Raw genomic sequence first — 25,552 nt, 5'->3', positions numbered from 1 at the left:
GTGTGAAGGACATTCCTCGATCTTGCTTTGGTTTCACAGATACTTGCTATTTATTTATCTACTGTCAGTCAGGGGCACAATGAGGCTTACTGACTTAAAGCAGCTGTTAAGTGTAACACAGTGTGCGGCCTGTGCGGGCTGAGGCAACAAGGATTATGTCATCAAACTTTCAGCTCAACCTGTGCTGCAGGACTTCTTGGAGAATTGTTGGCTTTATTTTGTTTAGTCAAGAGGCAACTCCCATCTCTATGCAAGTGCAGCAGGGGAAAGTGCTAGAAGAAAAAAACAGTATTCAACAAAATGAAGACAAAGTGACCACATCAGTCAAAATGATCACACAGCCTGCCAGCCAGTGACACAAATCATAGATCTAAGGGTCTTTTACAGTGGCACCCACTTTTTATAAATCATCCCACAACTGTCCTCTGGCTCCCAAAACACTGCAGGACTGTGAAATTGTAAGGAAAAAAAAAATCAGATCTTGCCTTTTTTAAAATGGATTTTTAAAATATCTATGACTTGCAGTTATTTTTTGCAGGACGGACAAGAGTCACGCCGCCCTCATATCTGTCACATCACATCTGGTCCAGTGTCAACAGAAGAATGCGCCATTAAACACCCAGTACACACCTAGCACACATGCTCACAAACACACTGTTTTTGTTTGTTTGTTTTTTTTACTCAATAAATGAACATTCATTCCCTGAGGCCAAACCTGAATCTTAAGGGGAAATATGAGGATATTTCATTTATTCTATTTACAGTATAAAGACAAGAAAAACAAACACACACACACAAAGTAAACAAAGCATGAAACTTCCTCAAGAGAAACCAGTCAACCAGTTGCCATAATCACTAGTCTGTTACCTGTGCTGATTGTCTCCTGATTGCACACATTGATAGACACACACTCGCATGCGTACGTGCACATCAAAACACACACACACACACACACACACACACACAATCACATTGTTTTGTTCAAATTTACTAGTTACATTTTTATTTTAATTTTTTTTGCCAAAACAATTACAGCTGAAAGGATACAAAATAATTAAAAGTTTGTAAATTATTCGGCACTGAGATCAGTGTCGTACAAGTGCAATAAAAAGCCTGATAAAATGTGAATAGTTCATTGCAGTGCTGTGTAGATACATGTTTCTGATAGTAATGTATTTGTGTGCTGAGTGGAAGGAAACAGACTGATTCTTCTATGCAACTACAGTATATTTTATGTTGTGAGTCAAACTGTATTATGGAGATTTCATAAACGCATGCAAATTTGCAGTAACTGGTTAACTTGCTGGGAGCTGTAGTTTCTTTTTATATGTTAGCATTGCGAAGTCAGTCTTTTTCAAAAATAATTTACAGCATGACGACAATGGAAATAACTCATTATGTAATACATGATGATGAACATTAAGAGTGATACAATACAAAAAAAATCGAATGGAATTTTAGACATGAGACAAACATTAAAGATATACATCCAGTAGAGTGTACTCTCCTGATAATCTAAGCACCTTCATGTGAATGCAACTTCAGGATGTGATGAGGGACCTAATGTACAACATCAAGCACCAGAAATATAAAACAAGTCATTTATTTATTTTTTATTTTCTTGAAATGGATGATCAGAGAAAAAAAAGGTGCTTCTCATTGCTGGTCTTGAACCATGTGGCTTAAATGTAACCTTGCAGGACCCAGCTGTAGGTCCTTCATTCCTTTCAAACGTGTGTCACAGAGCAATGTAAAGTTCAAACCACAGGACATTGTTCTAAATTTCATTTTCAAAGGAACAAAATACATTGAGCTGAGTCGGGGTAATTGTGCAGAATAATTTTCAATTGATTTAATGGTGCAAGCAGCACTGTTGCTGGTCTTGTGTTTGAATATTTCAGTCTATATGAGAGTACAGCTTCATAAAGCTTCAGTGAAATGCTTCTGTTTTTTTTATGGCATTATTAGAATCTGCAGCTTCTGTGAAGCGCTGGAACAAGCCTACAGAATATAATGAATGTGTATGAATCTATACAAGAAATATGTAGAACTGAAGTTTTCTTCTTTTTTTTTTTTACTTTAAAACTTCTTCGTGATTTCATGATTCAAGCTTTAAGACAGCCAGTCATAAAGTTCACGTCTAGTTAAAGCAGATGGGTAGCGATTAATGGTTATCAACCTATATTTGCGATTGGAAACTCCACCTTTTACAGCGTAGCAGGAAACGCCTGTAGTAACCTACATATCTGTGCATATAGAGCAGAATTAAACAAGCGTACATTAAGACTGGTGATATCATTCCTGAAAGATAACCCAGTGTAGCATGCAGCAGAGAGAATCTGGAGATGAATTCATTACTGTAAATCACTGCAGCAGTGAAAGGGGGAATCATCAATGCCAAGCAGAAAGCAGCAGCACCGTGAGTGTGCAGCAGTAGCAGAACATGTTGTCTTGGATCACACGTGGCCGAGCATCGTGTCCGGGTCTCTGTTTTGCATATTGAAGACTCATTTGTTTCCCTCTGTCTCTCAAATATGAGTTTTTGTACGAAGAGAATTCACTTGTCGTCTCCTCACTGAGTCTTCACTTTCTTGCTGTGGGTCCCAGAGTCTCGTCTTCTGGCCTTGGGGGCATAACGCCTGGCAGAGAAATGAGATGACAGCATACAGCATACAAGTTACATTCAAGCCACACACACACACACATACATATATATATATATATATATATATATATATATATATATATATATATATATATATACTGGAAAGTGAGGTTTTCCTGGTAGTGAGTTGTTTTACAGGTTGTACCTTCGCTGGTAGAGGTAGAGGATGAACAAGAGCTCATCTCTGAAGCAGGAAAGTTGATGAGAGGAGGAGAAGGATCCAGAGGAGGAGAAAAAGGAGGCACAGGAGCACAGATCTGAGATCAGTGTGTTCACTCCCTGGTAGAGAGAGAGAGAGAATAATGACACTCATCAAGTAGCAGAGTCCCTGTTGAGATTAAACACTGTGTCATGTTTAAAATGGTTCTTTTATCTGACACCAGAAAACAAGTAAAATCAAATTCACCATTTTATTATAAGGTTAAGAAAACAGGGTGTGTATGGACATGATGGATATAACTGAGCCAGAAAAGTGGTTGTACTCACTTTGTACATCAACACTGTCCCCTGCAGGTGGCTCACAGACTTCAACTGATCCAGAACAAGGGGTGGAGAAACACAAGACGGAGCCATGAGAAAAAACAGAGACGAGAGAGATTAGAGTTCTTCTACGATATAAAGTGGTGATTAATACACGTAAACAGGCTGTTTTTCATGTCTCTGATGAAGCTGCAGAACAGACCTTGTGGTTAATAAAGAGCTGTGGGGCCATAGACAGGAAGCCAAAGGCATACACTCCTATGAGGAGAAAGAAAGTGTCAGTATAGCACATCAGTACTATGAATATGAAAGTAAAGGTATCAACTTAAATCAGAGATAACTGATAAGAATAAATCACATAGATGAGCTTATTTTCACTGGTACAAATGATGTCATGGCGACGGATATAAGTTGACTCACCAGTCACCAGGCTGTTGACCAACCAGGAATAGTAACTGTTAACATAATATAATTTAATGTTAATTTAACAATCAGAAGAGCACACTTTGTTTATATACTAACTTTTAATATACATGTAGTACTCAGACATTCAGTTGGCGGGGAGGGGGACTGAGACTTAACCAGGAAAGAGTTTGTACTGGTGGAAATGGCTGTAGAAATGGTGTCACAGCAACAAGACAGCATTTAAAATCATGTGGCACAGCAGAAAGTTGGATATGGTGATTGGCTCACCTCTTTTGGCGTAAGTAGGCCAGTGAGAAAATAGCACCGCTAATACACAAAGGATAGACCAAGTAGGACAAGTATCTGGACGCCTAGGGTGAAAAACCACAGACAAAACATTAAGATTAAACAAAACCTGAGACTGAGACATGAAGTCAGAGCTCTTCCAGATGAGACAGAAACATACTGATACCTGTGTGTCATACTCCACTGTCTTTCTCTCTTCTTCATCCAGCTTATTTACCTACATACACAGAGAGAGGGAGCAACCTTAGGTTAGAAATAACTAACAATATATTTTTATAAAAACGTCATTACATCACCCTTGACAGATGGTGAGTTTAAACACAACAACGGGCGACTGCTCCATACTCACATGGAGCTTGGAGCTTTTCCACTGGAACTGGATCTTAAACACTTTAAACACCTTCCACACCTGGCAGGGACAACACTTTCAGTGAGTTAAATCTGTCAGTTTCGATCTTTATACGTGACACTTTTTGTCGGACGAGAGCGATCACACTAAATACCTCCACACACGCTCCCAGTCCGACGGGAAGCAGCACCAGCAGACTGGTCTCCTCTAGCAGGTGGAGGAAAATCAGCAAAGTACTGAGACTGCGCCACAGAACTACAGACAGAGAGACAGACAGTATCATTGCTCACTGTGGTAGATCATTAACAGCAAAACTAGAATTTAATGTTGCTGGTAAGCCCCTGCGTAACAAAGCAGCTTCTGTGTAGGAAACTAGTTTAAAAAGTCAGGCTTCCTATAACATGATGATTTTCTCACCGGACTTTCTAGACATTCCCGCCATGCTCTTCTTTTTCCTCCATGAACTGATGTCATTTTTAAGAGCCAAGAATTCACAGATGAGCTGTAGAGGACCACAAAACACAGTCACACAACATGCCGTGTTCCCTCATGGCACTTCATGCTACATACAGAAACTGTGATTTATAAAATAATTCTCAGTACATGAGACTACTGTATGTTTCAGGTGGATTCTAACATGATAAGATGGTATGTTATGTCATCTTACCTGCAGAGCTGTGATGAGTGCAGTCAGCACTAACAGGTAGAGGTTGGATCCCACCAGAGTTTCTTTAATTTCATCAATGTTTTCCTCTGTGAAGCCTCAATAAACACAAAGAGGTGATTATGTGACATGAAGAGCAACATGCTAAGTATTTAGGTTTTTAATAAAAACAAATAATTAATATTTATTTTTAAAATCATAGTTCACCAAAAAATAATTATAATTAAAAGACATCTGTTGTCTTATTAGCTCACCAAACTGTCGTAGAGAATAAACCACATCCTGTAGATGGACCCAAAACCTGAATCTCCTTAAAGAGATTCCCTCATAGGACACGGTCAGAGGGAGCTGAACAGTGCTGCTGCTGATCTCCTGTTGATGGATGGATAAATAGATGTATGGTCATGTTACTCAAATTCAAATTCCAGTATTTACTGGAGAAGATTTTACTTTGTATCTTTCAAACACTGTGTGTGAAAGCTTCCTACCATGAGGTCTCTGACTCTGAAGCTGAGTTCGTTGATCAGCAGCAGAGGAAGGTAGATCATCTGTCGGGCTTCCTGAGACCTACAGGCAGAGACGTTTCATTAAAAAACATGTCTGTTTTCTTTACTTTCAAATCAGCATTTGCCTAATGACTAATAACTCTCTACTCTCCAGAGAGTTATTATCTGGTGTTGCTGCAGCATATTTTCTTAAGTGTGTCATTTATAATAAAATATAAGTCTACTTGATTTTCTCACAAACAGCCAATAAAATACATTTTACTCTTAGACTCTTATGGTAAACACCAGTAATAAAGCAGAAGTCAGCAGCCCTTTGCCTGATCACCTGACTTTGACCTCCAAAGCTTCCTGTGGACACTTACACTCTCATGTAGCGCCGCACATCACTGGGAAGCCCCGCCTTGTTGAAGGTGAAGCCCTCTGACATCATAGTAACTGACAGGTGCGGCCTCCAATGGGACACGGGACTGGACCTCTGATGGAGCCACAAAAATATCTCAGTCCCAGTAAAGGCTACATGTGTAAATGTACTGTAAAGTTGAAATGATGATACGTCTTTGACAGAAACTGAGTTGCATTTTACCTTCTGCCCCTCTGTGTGTGTGGGAGTGATGTAGGTGGTAAGCTGAGCTGCGTAGTGGACTTCTCTGCTGTCCTCCAGAGGTGAAACGCCAGCTTTGTGAATGTAAACCACTGCATACAGAGTGCCATTAGCCCGAGTCTCCTCTGGCAGAGAGACATTCACCTGCCTGTAGAGAGAGAGGGGGGGAGACAAGCAGACAGGGAAAATAACAAATGGTCAGTGCTTCTGTTCTTGTTATATACTAATGTTGACCAGTCACTCATCTTAATTTACGTTATAAATAGCTGTAATATTAATGTGTCAAACCCACCTTTCAAATGTAGACTGTGGGTCAAATGGGTCTATTCTTACAGCGAGGTTGAGCTGGCTGTTGTCTGGCACGAGGCAGGTGAACACACTCATCTGGATGAAAGAGAAGACAGTTAAACTCCATTTTGCCTGAGCAGGGAACAACAGTGATTCTTATTTATTTTCACAAGAAGAATGCATTTTGTGACTAAGCACACTAACTTATACAGAGCTTAAACTCCAGTGAGAGAGCTTCATCCTGCTGCAGCATCGTCATGTTCAGAGTGATAAATCTGTCTGAGGAATCATGCAGATCACCAGTTATGCTACAGGATCAGCCTGACAAACACTTGATATCTTAACTTTAAATCTGCAGAATGATGAACCTATATCTGAATAGAAATCTCAAGTATACACACACAGTAGTAGGTTATGGGCTGTAAAATGTAAATTGGCAAAATATCACCTGGGACAGTCATTTATTATTTAATTCAGTGCCATTAAAGTACACACCTGATTTGCCTAGGGTTTTATGCTAAGCCTTACTAACTGGCTGATAACATGATGACAAGGTAGAGGCAGTTTGTGTAGTTTATTTCAGCTAAATGATCGGGGCTGTGCAGTGGTCTTGCAGTGGGTCACACAGAAATGAAGTTTTATTGTGTGACTGATTTGTCTGCCGTTGGCCATGAGGTTTAGAAAATAAGAAACAAAGGCTTGTGCTAACCTGTAGTCTGGGTCTTGCTGCCAGGTAGGAGGTGATGCAGTGCTCTCCTCTGCCTCCGTCGCAGGGTTTGGTGTTGAGGAAGCCGTAAAGCAGCCAGGCGGTGTGGAGCATGTAAACCACAAACACGCCGAGCAGCAGCTTAGCGATAGAGCTCCTCTTACCGCCGCTCTCCGCGGGTTTGGAGCAACACGATGGGAACATGGCAGCCAGCTATTGTTACAGTATCTCAACGACGAAATAATAAAGTGAAATGGAACAGGAATAATATACGTGGTCTGGTTTGCAGAACTGTTTATAATCGGATACGGCGTCAACACAGTAAAATCCCCACGCTTCCTCCCTGCCACAGCATCCTTCCGGTGATCTGCATCCAGCTGAGGGATGCTGATGCTGACGACACCCCCGCGACTGCGCCCACACTGGGTCCACATCCGAGCATCTAATCTCACGAAGCTATAAATAGGTTTCATATATTACCATAGTCATAATACCCCCCGCTTGTCACGTGTCACGTGGGATTGAGCGATCCAAGGGATACGGTTTCAAAAATGATTGTTTTCGCTGAGTACAGTATTTTCAGATTTGGTTGGCCTAGTCTAGATTTAAATTTTACTACGTTAAGGCCACCAAAATAAATAAAGGATTCTATTTCTCTCCGTCCGAATTTTGTTCCTGTCAGTGTGGGGAGCTTTGAAACACAATCTAGACCTATACGTTATTCAGTGAGATGGTAAAGCGTTTTTTTTTTTTTTTTGGTTCAGTCACTCCCTAAAAAACTGGAAAAACCTTTTTAATTTGGCACTATTTATAATGAGAGGTTCTGGGACAGTTGTTTCAATCTGTTATGTTGAGTTTATGAGCATCGTCTGATTTCCTGCTGATTTATTTTGAGTAAAACACAATGAAGATTTTATTTTTGGCCTCAGCATATGGAAGACAATTTTAACCAAGAAAACAAAAGGGAAAAACATTAAAAGTTAGGCACGATGAGAAAAAAAAAAAACTCATGGTATGGTAAGGTGGTGAATGAAGAAATAATAAATAATACATGCACTTAAATATAATAAAGATATAACGCATGATATTTCTATGTCTTGTTCAGGCACAGGAACGCACGTGCGTCACCAAAAGAAACGTAACGGTGACCTAAGCGAGGGTATATAAGGGCTGCGCATCGTTTAGATTCCCCCTTTTGCATCTTGACACGAGTTGACCTGTTGCAAAATTTTATCTGCGGAAAGCGAACACTTGGAGAAGTGAATTCCCGGAGAGAAAAAACTACTGGAAAACGCATCTTTGTTGAAAAACAAAACTACTGGATCTTTGAACTATCGTGGAAAACCGAGGAGTCACACATGGCCTTCAGTCGACCACTGATCTTCGAGGAGCACCTGCTGAGGGGAGTCGCCCCCGAGTTGGACGACATCCGTGCGGGTAAGATAACACTTAAATTTATTCTACATTGTTAAAGTGACAAGTCATTTTGCTTATGATTAATTCATTGATTCACTGCCTAAAATCCGTAAAAGTTTCATCAGTGTTTAAAAGTGCTAATTTAAAGTTGGACAGTTCACACTATCGTTAAACTTGTGGGAAAAAGACAAATTTGGTGAAAACAGACACTTATTCGACGATTTCTTCGTGTAAAATTATTATTTGATGGACAGAATTTCGTAAATACCCCGGGAAAGGTGTAGAAGTAATTAACTGTAAAACTTGTAGTGATTTGAAAACAATGGTATTTTGGTTTGAGGGCATTAAATTGTCTAAATGTTGCATCGAAATTATTGGAAAAAGATGGCGACTGGACCAAATTTCATATAATGCTGAAAGGTTTTTCTTGTGCACCATGGAAACGATGGAGCTTTAAGCTCCGAACGTAAGGAACGTTAGCGCGTACAGATGTAAACACACCAGGCCCTGTTGTTCTGTGTGATCCTGAGTTAGTTTTGATTCTTAAAGCTTAACTTATCATATTCGGATGTTATACCGCATCATCCCGTACCTTCATGTACACAGTTTATCACAATAAATGAACTCATGTTCAAGTATTTCTCCAAAATATCAGTGTCGTTAAGTTGGAAGATGTCTGACTGTTTTCTTCAGCCTGAACTGTTGTGTACTTTGACAATGCTTTTAGCTGGTTAGTACTTTTTGTGAGGATGAGAGCAATTTGTTTTACAACTGGACTACATGTGTGCACCCTGTGTGCAGGTTGTAATGTCTCCTGCACGTCCCATGATTTGCAACTCATACAAACTACTCTTTATGTCTGTGCAGAATTACAGTAGTTTGTTAGATAATGTTGCTGGTTGCACATCAATTTATCAATGTACTCATGGTTCAGTGTGCATGATGATGCATGTGCAATGCATGTTATATTAATCTATGTAACTTTATGCAAAACATTGAGTGTTGTACACTGAGACACCCCTGTACAATAATCTGTTCTAAATTAAATGTCTTTAAGGTGGTCATCAACGGATGGACATCGATGATGGCGAGGACTGGTCTGACGGCGCTGAATCAGGGTATGGCTCCATGACTGAGGATGAAGACCTTGACGTCGACGATGTTGAGGACGTCAGCTTCCGCTCCCCTCTCGTCCAGCAGCTCCAACCAGACGGCTTTTGGGAGGATTGGCGACGAATGGGCCCTCCGGTTCCTTTTGGCGCTCCCCTCGCCACCCCTGTTCCCACTCCTATGCCCGACGCTGCTCCTGTTTCCCGGAGCCTGGAAGAGTCTGCTCCCTCAACGTCAGGCCTCAGCTACCCCACTAAGAGGAGCAGGGAGGAGAACCACATGGAGCAGGTAAGTATGAAGAGACTGCGGAGGAATGAAGAGGAGTCAGCTCCTTCGACGTTAGGCCTCAGCTTCTTCGCAAACGGGAGCAGGGAAGACGACTACAGGAACTCAGCTCCTTCGACGTCAGGCCTCATATTCTTCACAGGGAGGAGACACTGGCCCGATCCCTTTGGATTCCGAAGATGGGCTGAAGACAGCGACTCTGATTAGAGTCTGACCACCCTGTTGCAGGTTTGGACAAATGTAAATACTTTGGCATTTGGCAGAACTGATGATGGCCCAGGTAGCCTTTGCATCTGGCAAGGTTGGTAGCACCCTAGGTAGCATCTTGCGCCAGGGATTATTTATACATATTTGATAGTTAGATTTTTCATTTGTATTTTGAAGAGCTGACAAAACTACAAGTAGCCTACAACAACACTTTTATCCAGAGCATTTTACAATGTGCCTCTGATTCACACACATTTTCACACACACATACACACCGCGACATGCGAGGCACTGGCCTAAACATTGGGAGCAATTTTGGGTTCAGTGCCTTGCCCAAACACACTTCAACATGTGGACAGGAGGAGACTGAACTCAAACCAACTCTTGCTCAGTCACTTCAGTCAGTTCAGAGTCACCTGACAACTAAGAGTCTTTGGACACCTTTGGACTCAAAACAAAGACAAGCAAGCCCAAGGAGAACATATAAAATCAGAACTGCTGCATGCTTCAATACCTCCCTGCAAAAATATCCCATCTAGCCCTTGGAAAAAAAAACAACAACAACAAAAAAAAACAAAACAAAACAAACAACAATGTGCAGGTAATGTAAAAAATGTTCTATCACATGGGCCATTGCTCATAACATGATGTGGGAGAAAAGGTAAGTATGAGTGTCGGACTGTCCCATTTACTCTCTTGTTCTGTTTCAACTAAGCTGTAGGAACCCATACAGAGGTAAGTTAACATTAACAAAAGTGTCCTGCAAATTTTAGTTTACTTATTTAATAGCTCAGAGATTATTTCTCTTACTCACTCACTCTGTTATACTTTTATGTGTTTTTTCTTTCATGACAACAGAAAGGACATGTTTGCTGCAGACCAGATGAGAAGGATGGATGACCACAGAACAAACTGGAGAGTGGTGGTCGCCTGTTTTTCACCCAGCTAAGTAAGTAAACCCCTCACTAAGACTACAAAAATACCATAATAAGCTAAAGTTACACATACTGTATGTGGATTACATTTATTAACTTTCTTGAATATTATTCCATTGTTTATAATACATAATATAATAGTTACCTTCAAAGCAATGGTTGAATTACACTGTTTAAAACTATTCATTAAATGTTTGACTGTTTTACGTGGCAGGAACCATTCTGTGTCTTTGGCACTCCTGGAGCACCACCCTCTTCAGTTACCAGCCAAGAGGAGGAGGAGCGTCCCGACTCAACCCGCACAGAGGAGGTTGTCCCCATGTGCTTCCCCTGTGCTGGTGGGGTTGGGAAGTTTCTCTCACACACGTACAGGAGGCTTTCACCATCTCTTTGCTCTGAAATCGAGACAGTCAAGAAAGAGACACAGTTTACACTGAATGAGAAAACAGTTCATTCTGAGAGATTAAAAGTATTTAGCTTTGTTGCACTGAATACAGTAGTTACTATAGATATATGTTTACTGTTTATGCCCAGATTAACACAGTATTTGTTGTCTTTTGTTTAAGTATTACATTCAAGAAAGTGCAAGTGCAACTTTGTACTGTTTGATTTTAGATAGTTTAAGTATTAATATGAAAAAATACTGTAAAGATAATGAGGGTATTAACTTTGTCCACATATTGTTAATCTGCACTATTCTCTGTACTTTTTTACTTTTTTTGACTGGTTTGATGATGAATTCAATAAAATAATCACATCTGAAATGTTACTGTGTTCTGTGAGATCACCTACCCAGTTTGAATAATCAGGCCAGAGACATTTTTCATCTACTGTTTCTACTGATGGCTTATAACTGAACACAACACTAGACTCATATTCTACTGATGTTCTGCTGAGCTGGCAAACATTTGATGACATACTTGATTGTTATTATACATGAACATTATGTGTTTATATATTAAAACACTAACAGTATAATGTTCTAGTACATCCACTATCTGTACATGTTCATGACATGATGGTTTCAGCATGAAAACACTCAAATGATCAGATATTAGTGTGATTCTTCCTCACATGTATCACATAAATATTAATCATAAAAAACTTTGAAAATCATTTTTGTTAGCTGAGCTGTGTGTTGGTGAGCTTGAAAAACAATGACATGACCACACCAGTAAACTTTTATGGAAATGTTTCAGTTTTAGGTTGACCACCCGATTCTCAGTAAATACAGAAACATACATGAACATACAAACATTTTATAGTTTCAGTTAAAATGGTTATTACTGTATCCTTGAATTCTTTCAAGATTTATATGAATAATATTCCAAATAGCACATATTATAGGACATACAGCAGAACATGTTATTACTGTCAATATAATTGGTGGGAGAGAGTCACTTCTGTATAGACGATCTTTGGCAGTCGGTCCTCGTCACCGCGGTGCATTGTGGTTAGACACAGTGCTCTTGCCTCTGTCCCCCATAGATGTATTTCCCTCCGTCTTGCTAACCCGAAGAACTGCGTTTTCGGACTAAAACGCAGCCGTATGCGTTGATAAAGGACAGTTTGTAGTTAGCGGCGGGTGACTGACTTGTGTTGCTGGTGTCTTCGCTCGCTGTCATTACCAGTTTAAAATGGGTAATTACTGAGAGCACACGCTGTCCCTGGTGCTGTCAGCTAACGTAACTAGCATAACACGAGAGAGCCGCACAGCACTTCTGAAAACACCGTGGGGAAAGTTAGAAAGTCTCCGAGCTAAGACAGCGTGTGACCTCTTTTACGTGAGACCGTGTAAACCAACATTAGCTCTTACTCTTAACTATCATGCGAGGGTTTTTCATTATTGAATCGGATCTAGATTCTGGACTGGCTAACAGCTGGTGGGAACTGAGGGACCACCAATGAGATAACTCAAGGATTTTACACACTCAGAGCTTTCCACCTATATTTCAAGCTGTGTCCGCATCTGAGCTGAACATCAGCTCTCCAATGCCACCAATGGCAGTCTGCGCCAAGGCTGTGTGTTGGGGCGGTGTGGAGATGAAACTTCACAGAGTGCTGCTGGCTGCCTGTATGAACTGCACCAGGAGATATCTGCCATTTAGTGGGAACTTATACCCAAAGCGACCTTTCGGTTCTGCCAGTGCTTTTTCCTCAGGACTTGGTGAGACTCGAACTCTTAAGTACACTGTGCCGCTTGGAAATACAGAACTGGCTTCGTGTAGCAGGAGCTACAGTGATAGTGGTTCAAGGTGTCAACTCAGAAAACCTCAGTCTGTTGCGGTGAGAAAGGAGAACCTGCTGCAAGGAGGTGCAACATGGCCTGGTAAGCATGAGATAATCGAGTTAGTTAGAAGCACTCTGACAAGAGGTGATCTCACAATCACAGGTGGTTCACACAGGTAATAATTAATATGACTTATGTTGATCCTACACTGCACAGCTTCTAACAGTGTGAGCATATCTTAATACATGTCATCCACTGGTATTAGTTTATCACAGGTATACTGGCATCAGCGTGTGTGTCTGTGGGTAAGTAACAAGTTTTTTGCCGTACAGACATGTAAGTATGTTGGAGGTTATTTAGAAACAAGCGTTTTATTGCATAGTTTGTCCACCAGAGGGTACTGAGAAGTGTATTGTACATATCTCAGTCACAACTCCTTAATAACGAAACATTCTCAACTATTGATATCAGTAGTGATCTTGGTATTTGTCAAAGATTCAGTATTACTCAGGCTGTAGTCTGTTTATTTTAACTGGAGATGACTGATTGTAGATTGTTTTTGTAGAGGAATATTAGAAATTTGATGAATCATTTATACTATAGCACAGACCTGTCAACCTTTGTCATTGAATCAGTTATGATAAATTTGTAATTAAGACATCTGCATACCTGTTTCTACCTACTGTAACAATGTCTTGCATACTGCTTTGTGTTATGTACAGTACTAACAATGAAACCTGATAGAACTGCTGAACCCTGATAGATGTACATTGAAATGTACAGTAATGATGAATCTAATTTTGCAGGTTAGATATGCATCAGTCATTTCACTGCACTTCAGTGTCAACATTCAGTGCATTTGCCCTTTTTTTGTGTCACTCTATTATAAATGCTAATTTGCCCAAATGCTCTTGGCCAACTGAAATGGGACACAGATCACTGAGAGGTGTAGGTTTCTCCACAATCCCTTGAAACTGCAGCCAATTAGCCCATTAACATCACTGTGATTTAACATCTAAAATAAGTACATGATTGTCAAGCTATTGTAATAACAATGTTAGGGTCTTATTAGAACCTTTTTGCAGTCTTTAAAACTCTGTAGTTGAATTTTATGTAGCTTTATATGTGAAACATTTCCTTCACGTGTGGTTTCATTTTGTCTTTTCTTTGAACAGTGTCCTTTATCCGCCACAGAGTGACAGATGCTCCTCTTTCCAGCGTGCCTCCAACTTTTGTAGTGGTAAGAGATGTACAAAGGGCAGTTGGCCAAAAATGTTTCAGTGGTTACTGAACAGTAGTTAATACTAAGTTTAATCTAAGGAGCTTTTGGTGGAACTGATGCAGAAATCAATTTCTTTTTTACTTATCTCACAGATGAAGTTTGACCAAGAGGGGAATGTGACATCATTTGGTGAGTGTTGGAAGATTAATCTAATCTGACTTGCTTGCTGTCTTTTACTTAATGAGAGTAACCAGAGTACACATTTTAATCTTAGCCATTCACAATAGTACTGTTGCTCATCACTGCTGTGTTACTTCTGCTATGACCTGTGGTGTGAACATCCCCAAATGGTTTATGTTAGCTCCCTCACACTGTTCTTTTCTGTTTTATAAAGAACATGCTGAAAGCAGTAAATAAGATGTCTTATAACCTCTGCTATTGGTGTAGAGTCTCGTCCTGTATCATTACCCCCCCCCCCCCCTTACTGGAGTCTTTTATTTGTTTCTCTTACAGAGAAGAAGAAAACAGAGCTTTGCCAGGAGCTGAGTCTTCAGGCCCGAGACCTTCGCTTTCAGCACAGCACCAGCCTCACTGCGAGAAACAACTGCATTATCATACGAATGGAGGTATGCTCTCTTTTTGTCTTTGTCTTCATGAAACAAACTTGATAATAATACTTTTCTTTAACGGCCACTAATATGCTAAATGTTCTGCATTACACTTCAGTGCAGCACTCACTACAGCTCCATTTTAAACCTCAGGCATTCAGTAAATAGTAAATGAGACATGATTCCGCCACGTGAATGGCAAAGTGCAGTAAAATAATGAAAACTGGAAAAATATGTGAGGCCCCTAAGTTTTGTGAAGGTATAATATCATTACATTGTTTTCAAGGTTATACATTATTTTATTTGCTTATTTTTCCACAACAAAATAATCATTAAAACTAGATGTAGCAAACTAAAACTCAATAAAGGGAAAATAATCTGGACTTAAGTGGGACACCTTTCATCACGCACTCCTCCCTCTGGCAGCTGATTACTTAAGCCCTCTAGAGTTACACTTTCTAGCTCGTGCCACAGTTGACTGTTGTCTGGAGGATGTGCGTGAGAGGGTGTAATAGAAGATGCACGAGTCCTCAGGGCTGATCATTAAACAGAGTGCTGTAGTTCCTCCTGTTTGAGGCAGATCATCTTTGGTGTCCACCATTGTCACGCTGAGGTAGCTGCACTCCTGGTCACACCTGATGCCGAGTGAGAGAACACAGTCAATTCAAGAATATCTGAATTAGTCATTTTAGCCACTGTAATGCTAAAATCAGATTGTATTTGGTTTGAGTTTAGGACTTTGGTTAATGTTTTAAAATAAAACAAATGTGCTTAACATCAGCCTCCATCTAAAGAAACTTTAATTCCCCATCTCATTTTATCATTACACCCTGCATTAAAAGCAACCAGTTCTTACCTGTCCCTCTTCTCTCCCATCCCGAACGCGCGACACTCCACACACTTTGCGTGTTTGACACATGTGTTCTCACAAGTGGGGCAGTTCTCACAGGTTGGCCCTGCATACGGTGGCTCACATTTACATACTCCACACTGACACATCCCTTTACCGTTGCACAGCTGCTGGTTTGTTGCCATGCAGGAGGCAGTTTCATATGAGCAGCTGCAGTCTTCACCTGTCCAGTCGTCATCACAAATGCACTGTCCGCACATGCACTTCCCATGGCCTCCACATACTCTGTTGGGTATAAATTGTATTCTTTACATATATAAATCAATCTCTGTAATCACACAGAGTTAAAAAGGGAAAACAGTGCGGCATAGCAAATTCAGAGTTCCAGTTATCACATGTCATACCTGTTGTTCTGGTAAGGACAGTCAAAGTTGCTGCACTCACAGAATCGTCCACTGTATCTTTCCTCCGGGTTTGCTCGCATCTCGCACTCACAGAAGCCCTCCACACACTGCCCCCTGCCACTGCACACTGGGGCATTTGGGCCTGAGCGACAGTAGTCTTCGTGTGGTGAAGAAAATGAATCAGTGTCCCTCTGGCAGTTTTGTCCAATGTAAGACTCGTAGCATGCGCACTGGCCACACAACAGAGCTCCGTGGCCACTGCAGGTGGGGCTGTTTTCCTCACGATTTCTAATGCAGTCACACTGACCTAGAAAAACCAAATTAAATGTATTTGTTTGTTTTTTCCCCACAACATTTTTGTCATTGTGTCTCATTGTGTTGGGGCTTTTTTAATCACCTTTTGTATTATAGCATGGTTCTGTGGTTGTACTCACACTCTAAAGTTATTTCTAACATCACACTCAGTGAAAAGCCTCTGGGTGTGATAAGGCTGGACCAGGGCCCAGTCCTGTTCTGGTTTGAGTCATCACTCTTACCAGGACACTGGGCGGCCACCACGTTCACCTAGAGAACAGAGGATTGATTATTACAATAATTTCTAAGTGTTAAAAATTATGATCAAAACCTGTTTTTCATAATGTCCTGTACAGATATGTCAGTTTTAATTTCACTAACCTGTATGAGTAGGGGGTTTCCGGTCGTGATACTACTAAATGTGATGTTGACTCCTGCTGGTACATTGCTGATGTCCATAGTCAGTTCTTGGACAGGCTGGTCTGTAGGCATGGTGATAGTTAGAGGGAAGGACTGGCTCACACCCGGCCTCAAACGGAGGGAAAGCTCCTGGGGCTGGAGCAGCAAAGTCTTGGCAACTGCTGGCTCTGTGCTGCAGAAGTTCAGTAGTCGCCAGCAAGAAGATAAAAAGCTTAGAAGTCATTGTTATCACTGTTGAGGGTAATTTGCTGCATATCGGTGTTGCCCTCCCTGTTTTTTGTTATTTTTTTTTCTCTGTGATTTAATCTGATAAGACAGTGTCAAGGGTTTCATAGTGGACCTTACTAGGGAACTTACCTGCTGTCATTCTTAACAACCTGCACAGCGCCCTGAGGGTTATACACATAACTTTTATGACAGCCTGCTCTCCGAAGCCCCTTCGAGGTATGACAGCGGACGTCGGAACGAGGGGCGGTGCACCATGCGCACTCCGGGCCAGACTGGATGCACTCGTCACAGTTTGAGGCAGACAGGAGACATGTTTGTTGTTTAGTCCAGCCGGTACACAACAGAGCCAGCAGCAGGCTGAGACAGAGCAGCTTCACAGCCATCCTGCAGGTACAGCAAAACTTTAAGATGATGTTCTGGAGAGTAGTAATTTATTCATCAGTTATCATTTTTTATTAAATAAAAGATTTAAGCAAAAAAAAAAATCTGTTATATATGATAAGTAGGCAGACTTATAGTAATATAACAAATTCTCCGGCTATCTTTTTTTTCCCCCTTCCTTGCCTTTTTCTTCCCACATGGGCAATGTAAGCTCATGTTTCTCTAATAGCCTCACATGTTCTGTTTAATTGGTCACATTTAAAATTGAAATAGAGAAATAAATTAGCACAATACAACAAATGCTGTTACTTTATTAGACTCCTAAGCAGTGAAGATGCAGGCCTGGAGTCAGGCCTGTTTGTATTTCATTCCATTTTGAAAGCAATACAAGATTTGATTGATTGATTTTGAATTGATGTAAATGTTTGAATACCCCATGTACTGACACATCCCTTTCCAACAAGGACAGAAAAAAAGATCATGTCCATTAGCAAGACAAACAAGTAAACAAACATAAGAGGTATGCGATGGATGCATCAGGTAGCCTCCAGTAATATGTAGTTTGTCTAGTAGCATGTACATTACCTGAAGAATTGTAGGCTTTCTGTGCTGTAGCTGTGTCTGCCTCAGCTGAGTGTGGCACGTTTACAGGCTTCGGTCATGCGCTGGATGTGTGTGAATGCTCCTCGACACCCAGGATGCAGAATGTGATCACTGATCCTTATTGATGAGGCTGTGTTTAGTATCCAGCTGTGCCTTAAGAGAGCAAACAGAATTGCAGTTGCAGCAGATCAGTATGTGCTAAAGTCCACAACAAGAGTTTCTCAATCAGGTCTCTCACTGCAAATATTCGGATCGGTCAGCTGTTGGGCCTGTAGTCTTCCAAATGCTGATCTTCATACACAGCCATAGATGCACAGACATGTCAAGATATTAAATGTTATATAGATAAGCCTATTACTAAAAAGCTACACATCTGATGCTGAGGAAATTTAGGTGATTTCAAACTTTGAGTCATTTTTTTAAAGGACCCTCACCCTCCACTCCCCTCTATACACACTGTTCCCTCACAAATGGCTTAAAAATCTGAATGAACATGTAAGTATTTGGTTTAAGCTTCCATTATTAGTGATGAAAGTGCATGTTTCACTGCTTTCAAATGTAACCTCCACCCTCCCCCTTGTCTCTCCACAGTCCCTGAAAGCCATCATAACCCCGCAGTCCCTCTTGGTGTTGGATTTTCGTGGTCTGGGATTGGAGCGCTGGTTGGTGCTGGAGCTCGCCCCTCAACTAATATCACAGACACACTCTCTGCCCTTTGAGTTCAGAGCACTGGAGGCCATACTGCAGCACAAGGTGAAACACTGTGTGTCTCTATGTATTTAAGCATGTTCCAGCCCAGATAGTACCTCTCTGTAAACTGAGGACACGCATTCAAGATAACATGAACGCTTGCACATATGTGCATCTTTGTGTATCAATAGGTTAACACTCTACAAACCCAGCTGAATGAAGTTGAACCAGTAATATTGGACGTATTGGAATCCCTGGTGGATCCTAAAATCCTTTCTGCTGATAGAACTAAACTGCATATTCTACTGCAGAACAGCAAGAGGTAAAGCACATAACCATGCACATTGACTTGGCTTGTAAATGCTCCTATGAGCGAGGATGGATTAGTTGAAGCACAAGATTGTTTTAAGATAACTGACCCAGTTATCTTCTTTGCCATAATATTTTCCATTTTAGCAACTCGGTTTTTATCTTTTAAGAATCTCTATTTAATTTTTAAGTCACTACTTTTTATCCTTGGATCCTCAAATTTAGTCAAATGTAATTAATGTATACAATTTGAGCAACAACATGTGCACTATATTTACCACTGTGGCAGCGTTAGACCTAATTGTGTGTATAATTTGTCTGTCTCTCTTGTACCTCTGACAGTTTATCAGAGTTGGAAACAGACATAAAGGTTTTTAAGGACTCCTTGCTGAAGATTTTGGATGAGGACGAGATGATTGAAGAACTCTGTCTGACCAAGTGGACAGACCCAAGAGTTTTGTATGTTACACATGCACTCACATACACTTAGATTAATACTAACAGCAGTTCTCTTAAAAGCTCATTTAAAGGCCCAGTCAGTGGCTGCAGAAAGATAAGAAAGAATAAGACTTTATTGATCCCCCAAGGGGCTGAAATCTGTTTACCCTTCCTTTCAAATAATGTGTGACCCTGCCCAGGCACTGGTGAGTATTGTTCCTCCTTTTCATCTGACCACGTGGCCTAATGGATAAGGCGTCTGACTTCGGATCAGAAGATTGAGGGTTCGAGTCCCTTCGTGGTCGTGTTTAGTTTCCCTTTGATTGTGTGTCTGTGGTTTTTCCATGTTTTGTGGATCACCCTGCTTTAGGGATGGATTTATGATCAGGTGTTTTGCTGTGTCTAAAAATAATCAGAATAGCAAATTAACCCTTTTTTGTTTTTACTATATTTTATATATTTAGTATATTTTTGTTTTGTCTGACGTTATTGAAACCTACAATGTAGAGAAGGATGTAAGTGGTAATCCTTACATTTCTCACAAATTAAACTTGAGTTTTTGATGATTGTGACAAAATATATCATCATAAAGCATTTGTTTGCCAAAACAATATTTCACAGACAGAGAAATCACAGATAAATTTCAGTTCAAAATCATGTTCATAAACAATTCTCATAAAATTAGGAAAATATTAAAGTGAGCCCAAAAAGGAATCTGAAAGTTTAAGCAGGGGAGAAAGCAAATCATGGAAAAACCACAGACACACAATCAAAGGGAAACTAAACACGACCACGAAGGGACTCGAACCCTCAATCTTCTGATCCGAAGTCAGACGCCTTATCCATTAGGCCACGCGGTCACTTGCAAATAACCCTTAATGCTAATCAGTGTGAGGCTGGGGCCACATTGTTTCTTGGCCAGATTACCTGTTGGTTTCTGTTGAACCACAATACATATTTTAAATTTTAAAATTGTATTTTAGTTTATTTTTTTCCCAGACAACTTATATAGCTGTCTCAGGACTTTTATGACAGTTGCTGTCAGGGAAACATCCTTTGTCATAAGGCCCGTCATCACCTACTGTTGATTCTCTCTGGCTTCATGGCTTTGTCCACCACTCTTTCAAGTTTTATGAAGTGTTTTGCTTCAGCAAGACATTTTTTAGCATTTAACCATCAACCATCAATACTTTATTTCTGTAATATGTAGGGCTGGGTATCGTTTAAAAATTTTCAATATGATACCAATACCTTGACTTCGATTCAATAGGTATATTTTTCAATACCAGTTTTATCAAATCAATTGTTACAAAGAAAATTACATTACATATTACAGTACAAATATTGAGTTTTATTTTTCTTTTTTCCCACTCAAAGCAGTTTTCTAACATAAAAATATACAACAAATAATTTTCAGTGCAAAAGAACTGTGAGTGCAAAAGAACAAGTGACTAATACTCAGTGTCTAATGCTCACTGCTGCATACTAAGGACCTTGAAATCTTCGTGCAGTTGAACACGGAACAACTTTCTGCTCGTAAATTGATTCCGTGCACGTTCAAATGCTTCATCAAATTGGTCGTGTTGCCTTAGCAACGATGTCTTTCCTTTTTGCAAATATTGCATTGCGCACTATTGGCATTAGTCTTGCTAAAATGGAGCCACACTTTTGACTTCGGTCGTATTTTTTTAACCACTTCGAGACATACACACACACACACTCACAGTAGTTCACAACACAGATACACGTGAACCCCGTCTGTGGGCGTAACCACGTAAGTAGTTTTCCTGCATGCCTCTACCGTGTAAAGTTACAGCCAATCACCGGCAGCGTTATCAGATCTTGATCACGTGATTAACTCCTTGGTATCGAAACCTGGCACCGAAAAACAAAGCATCTTTCGATACCGGGTAGTATCGAAGCATTTCGGTCGGTGCCTTAAAAGAACCGAAGTTCGGTACCCAGCCCTAGTAATATGTGCAGGGCTGATAAGATGAGCTGTATTATTTTCTAATTGTCTCGGATCCTCTGATACGGCAGGGCTTAACTCTTACATTCATTATTTTCCATTTATTGCCTGTTTATTTTCACACAGCAGAATTTGAAATATGGTTGGTTTGAAATTTTTCCTTTTACTCTTTGGGTGATATTTGTGTTCTGCAGCACCTTCACATAAAAAGGTGGTATCCATCGTGTCAAGCTGAGTGACAGGCTTGAAACATTCATAGAAGAAAAAAGAAAAAGAAGTGAAAAGTTAGAGAGATTTAGGATAATGGTATGTTCTTATATGAGGCCTATTGATTTTTGGATATGATATTTAAAGACTTCTTGTCTGGTCAGTGGTCATACTGATTGCTGAAAGTTTTGAAAACTACCAGGTCTTTTATGAAAATATAACTGTCTCTCTGCCTTTCTAGTGAGGAGAGCAGTTTGGGCATTGACCATGCTGAGGAGATGGAACTGTTACTGGAGAATTACTACATGCAGGTAGTGCAACTTTAACTAACAGTTACACATTGATGTGTTTTACACATTGATAATTACCATTAAAATGTGTTTAAAATATATATTTATATATATATGTATGTATGTATGTCTAGACATTTTGCACTATGGTGCACTGACTCCTCTGAAGCAGAATTATAGATGGAGGAAATGTTCAAACTGTCTTCATCGAAACATTTTTATTTGCTAGCACCTGTTTGTTTTAATATGAAAACAATGAAATACAATGTTAAATGTCATCTATGTGTAATATACAGTGAGCGAGTATTGAATGTAGCTAAGTGTTCATACAGTGATAGTGACCTGCTCCATACAGGCTGAGGAGCTGGGGAACAAGGCCAGAGAGCTGAAAGGGCTGATTGACGACTCTGAGAGTGTCATCTTTATCAATCTGGACAGGTACACACACACACACACACACACACACACACACACACACACAGGGTGCAATACATATAGACACAGTATGTGTATGCATATTTTTTTGGATAACTTACAACACAACAAACTTAAGGCCTCTAAGTGGAACTGCCTCTTAACTGCCACTTGCACTTTATGTAGACTATTTTATAATATAATATTTATTTATATAATATTTTATTAACTGTTTTGATAATATTACACCTTATGATGTGTGTGGTTGTTGTGAAATTTTCCTCACTCTGACTGAATTTAGATTCAAAGAAAATGATTAAGCCACACTCATAAGAGATATTTGAATTCCTTTTGAAACAAAACGACTTCATTGGCTCTACTTTTGTTGTCTGCTTTATTTCAGCCATCGTAACGTGATGATGCGTCTAAACCTGCAGCTGACTATGGGTACCTTCTCCCTTTCCTTATTTGGCTTGATAGGAGTGGCCTTTGGAATGAATTTAACGTCGTGCTTCGAGGAGGTGAGAGCTTCCTGAATTCAATCACTTGAGGGTATTGATTATTGTATTTGCTGTTTACATCTTCTCAAAATTGAGGATTTTCGTGCTTGTCCTAGTTTTATATATGCAAGCCTTTGACTTTTTGACCGTCCAATAAAGTCGGCAAGTTAAAGACAAAACTTTGGATTTAGACAGCATCTAATGCGCGTTAATGATTGTTTTATACATTTTACAGAAAAAGACTCTGATGTGGTGCTGTTTAATTAAATTATTGAGTTTGTATGTTAATTATGTTTCCCCCTTGTGTATTTGTCGTATGTGTATCCAGTTATGTTTATCTGCAGACTGTACCTTTTTGTGTATTTATAATTGCATATATTTTTGTGTTTTTCCGCTGGTTTTTATTTCCAGGATCCACGTGTCTTCTGGCTGGTAACGGGCTTCATGTTCTTGGGCAGCGGGCTGATATGGAGACGACTGCTGTCATTTCTGGGACGACATCTAGAGCCTTCAATACCCTCACTAGTAATGCACGCACACACAGACACACCAAAGGCCTGATATACTGTAATTTGCTGATCATAATTTTTATTTAAGTGAGTGAGGGGCTAAAGATCAAGTCATAAGTGTCATTTCTCCTCTTTGTGACACAGATCCCTCCAGTTTGGAAGAGAAATCTGAAAGCATCAGACATCAGATCAGGAGTCAGATGAAGTTGTACCTCCGCTCTGTAAACTGCCACAGACCTCAAACAGACTCTGCAGCTTTAAAGACGCTTGTTTTATTGCCCTCAACCTCCCAGATTCTTTACGAATGCTGGACAGTTTTTTTTTTGTTTTGTTTTGTTTTTTTTAACACACCTCATTGTTTTATGAGCCTACAGCAGAGATCAAGACTGCATCCCAATGCCAAGAGACGCCATTGTGTTACAGTATGTGTGCTTTTGTAGTCCCCATCATCCTCACACTGTGTTGGAGTTATTTCAGATGCGATGCCTTCATATCTGTTCATTTCATATCTGTGGGTGAAGTATGTGGGAGTACTTCTCTGTCATAACTGGTTTTATGGGTGTATGTGTAGGCAAGATGCAGTACTGGAACTGAAAATGATAATAACCAAGCTAATATGATTACATGCAGTTGTATGTTTCCTCATTTCATAGGTGAGATAAGGTGCAGAATTAAAAAAACATCCTATTATTTAAGTAAATGGGAGCCATGTGAACGTGTAGGTCTATTGTTAAGGTTTATAAAGAGTTATTTACTTTGCACTTGTTAAGATGAGTGGTTCATGGCAGACATTTTGAAACATCAAGGCAGGAAAAGCTCAGGTGTAAATATTGTTAACGCAGGCTTCCTTCCATTAAATGCCCCACTAAGCCATGTCACTGAATGACCGTGCACAATGTCATGTCGGTTGTTTGCAGGGACTATTCTTAAAACACTTGATGCTCTAAAAGATGAACATTTATCAAATGATAACCTGGTATCTAATGTGACTGTCAGCATGACTGATGAAAAGCAGTGAAACAGGATTATTATTATTATTATTTTTTTTTTTCAGATAACTTCTGTGGAACAATGACTGAGCTGCCTCTGCAGTTATTTATGTTTTTCTTGTCAGTGTCTCACTAACTGTGAGTGTCTCAAGGTGACATTTGCCCAAAAATTAAAGGGTTTTAATACACATGGAGCTTTGAAGAGGATGATTATGATTGTTCCTATTTTCATGAAAGCTGAGTTAAGTCAACTTAATTGTATCAGGAATTTGCCTTAGTAAGCTCATAATGCAACAGGACGGACACAACAACATTCAACACAATATACTGATAATAAAATCATAGATAAAAACATTTTAAAATACACAAGGTACCATAAATAATAAAAAAATGCAGGTCAGCAAGCTGTTGGTATTCTTTGTTATTTTGAGGTACTTCAGCCCAAAGCAAACTATAGTAACTCTTATACTGTAAATCACTGTCACTGTCAATGGTGATTCTCAGCTTGGCTGGCCATGACAGGACAGAAAAGCAGAAAAAACAGTTTTTTCTCTTGTGCATTGCTGAAAAATTTTACCTCTTCAGACCTCCAAAAATACTCCTTAAATGTACTGGTCAAAGCTGACAGACATGCAGACCTTTGACTTCATTTTCAGGAGTTCTAAGCAAAAACTGTTGGAAATCATTATATTATAGTATTGTGTATTATTTCTAACAAGTCCAGCTAAATCCTTCACATTTTGACTGTTGCCAACTGTATTATTTTCAGTGCCTATAAAGAAAATATTCACTGTCCTCCTAAATGTTTCTTTTTTTACCACATTTTTTTCAATACAAATTGATTTTTGCCCATCTCAAGGTAATTGAGACACCTCAGGTGTGACTTGGATGCAGTTTGTGTTGTCATAACCATTCTTCTGCAGTAGAGGGAGACATACCTACATACCTACTACTTAGTTTAAAATGCAGTTCACTAGCTGATGCACTGGAGCAGTGCACCCTGGGCAGCCCTCTCTATCAGTTATAATTATCTGTAATTCTGGTCATGCTAAACATCATGTTTTTGTGACATAT

At 39.9% G+C, this 25,552-nt stretch overlaps 4 protein-coding genes and 2 non-coding genes across 8 annotated transcripts; 3 read left to right on the top strand and 3 right to left on the bottom strand.

Moving 5' to 3' along the window:
- Positions 1 to 1,851: 1,851 nt before the first annotated feature.
- On the bottom strand, positions 1,852 to 7,534 carry LOC108889531 (lipid scramblase CLPTM1L). Of its 2 annotated transcripts, XM_018686041.2 has the most exons (17): positions 6,974 to 7,534; positions 6,269 to 6,360; positions 5,959 to 6,124; positions 5,738 to 5,850; positions 5,358 to 5,436; positions 5,124 to 5,241; positions 4,873 to 4,967; positions 4,623 to 4,707; positions 4,360 to 4,460; positions 4,206 to 4,265; positions 4,023 to 4,073; positions 3,839 to 3,921; positions 3,566 to 3,600; positions 3,348 to 3,403; positions 3,152 to 3,196; positions 2,811 to 2,944; positions 1,852 to 2,639 (listed from the first exon to the last, which is right to left on the bottom strand). In XM_018686041.2, the coding sequence occupies exons 1-17, from the start codon at positions 7,172 to 7,174 to the stop codon at positions 2,573 to 2,575; spliced, it is 1,581 nt and encodes a 526-aa protein (XP_018541557.1). In that variant the 5' UTR covers positions 7,175 to 7,534; the 3' UTR covers positions 1,852 to 2,572. The 2 variants fall into 2 exon arrangements, with proteins under 2 accessions (XP_018541557.1, XP_050932264.1); XM_051076307.1 differs by having other exon boundaries at positions 5,738 to 6,124.
- A 641-nt stretch (positions 7,535 to 8,175) lies between these two features.
- On the top strand, positions 8,176 to 11,656 carry LOC108889562 (uncharacterized). The gene is made up of 3 exons (XM_018686085.2): positions 8,176 to 8,407; positions 9,444 to 10,937; positions 11,138 to 11,656. The coding sequence occupies exons 1-2, from the start codon at positions 8,329 to 8,331 to the stop codon at positions 9,986 to 9,988; spliced, it is 624 nt and encodes a 207-aa protein (XP_018541601.1). The 5' UTR covers positions 8,176 to 8,328; the 3' UTR covers positions 9,989 to 10,937; positions 11,138 to 11,656.
- A 698-nt stretch (positions 11,657 to 12,354) lies between these two features.
- mrs2 (magnesium transporter MRS2) lies at positions 12,355 to 25,273 on the top strand. Of its 2 annotated transcripts, XR_001962006.2 has the most exons (13): positions 12,355 to 13,252; positions 14,329 to 14,393; positions 14,528 to 14,564; positions 14,889 to 15,001; positions 18,755 to 18,916; positions 19,045 to 19,175; positions 19,505 to 19,621; positions 22,018 to 22,087; positions 22,422 to 22,504; positions 22,884 to 23,001; positions 23,392 to 23,505; positions 23,634 to 23,911; positions 24,544 to 25,273. XR_001962006.2 is itself a non-coding variant. In XM_018686056.2 (12 exons), the coding sequence occupies exons 1-12, from the start codon at positions 12,916 to 12,918 to the stop codon at positions 23,691 to 23,693; spliced, it is 1,407 nt and encodes a 468-aa protein (XP_018541572.1). In that variant the 5' UTR covers positions 12,355 to 12,915; the 3' UTR covers positions 23,694 to 25,273. The 2 variants fall into 2 exon arrangements, 1 of the variants encoding a protein (XP_018541572.1); XM_018686056.2 differs by having other exon boundaries at positions 23,634 to 25,273.
- Positions 15,259 to 18,325, bottom strand: LOC108889547 (integrin beta-1). Its single transcript, XM_018686069.2, has 7 exons — positions 18,146 to 18,325; positions 17,309 to 17,563; positions 16,913 to 17,123; positions 16,672 to 16,801; positions 16,238 to 16,544; positions 15,840 to 16,118; positions 15,259 to 15,618 (listed from the first exon to the last, which is right to left on the bottom strand). The coding sequence occupies exons 2-7, from the start codon at positions 17,560 to 17,562 to the stop codon at positions 15,414 to 15,416; spliced, it is 1,386 nt and encodes a 461-aa protein (XP_018541585.1). The 5' UTR covers position 17,563; positions 18,146 to 18,325; the 3' UTR covers positions 15,259 to 15,413.
- On the top strand, positions 19,833 to 19,905 carry trnar-ucg (transfer RNA arginine (anticodon UCG)). Its single transcript has one exon. It is a non-coding gene; the product is annotated as a tRNA-Arg (tRNA).
- Positions 20,388 to 20,460, bottom strand: trnar-ucg (transfer RNA arginine (anticodon UCG)). The gene has a single exon. It is a non-coding gene; the product is annotated as a tRNA-Arg (tRNA).
- Positions 25,274 to 25,552: the final 279 nt, after the last annotated feature.

Source organism: Lates calcarifer, linkage group LG15, assembly GCF_001640805.2.
Source record: "Lates calcarifer isolate ASB-BC8 linkage group LG15, TLL_Latcal_v3, whole genome shotgun sequence".
NCBI lineage: Eukaryota > Metazoa > Chordata > Actinopteri > Centropomidae > Lates > Lates calcarifer.
Note: the sequence above shows the minus strand (reverse complement) of the source record. Positions and strands in the feature narration are given on the sequence as shown.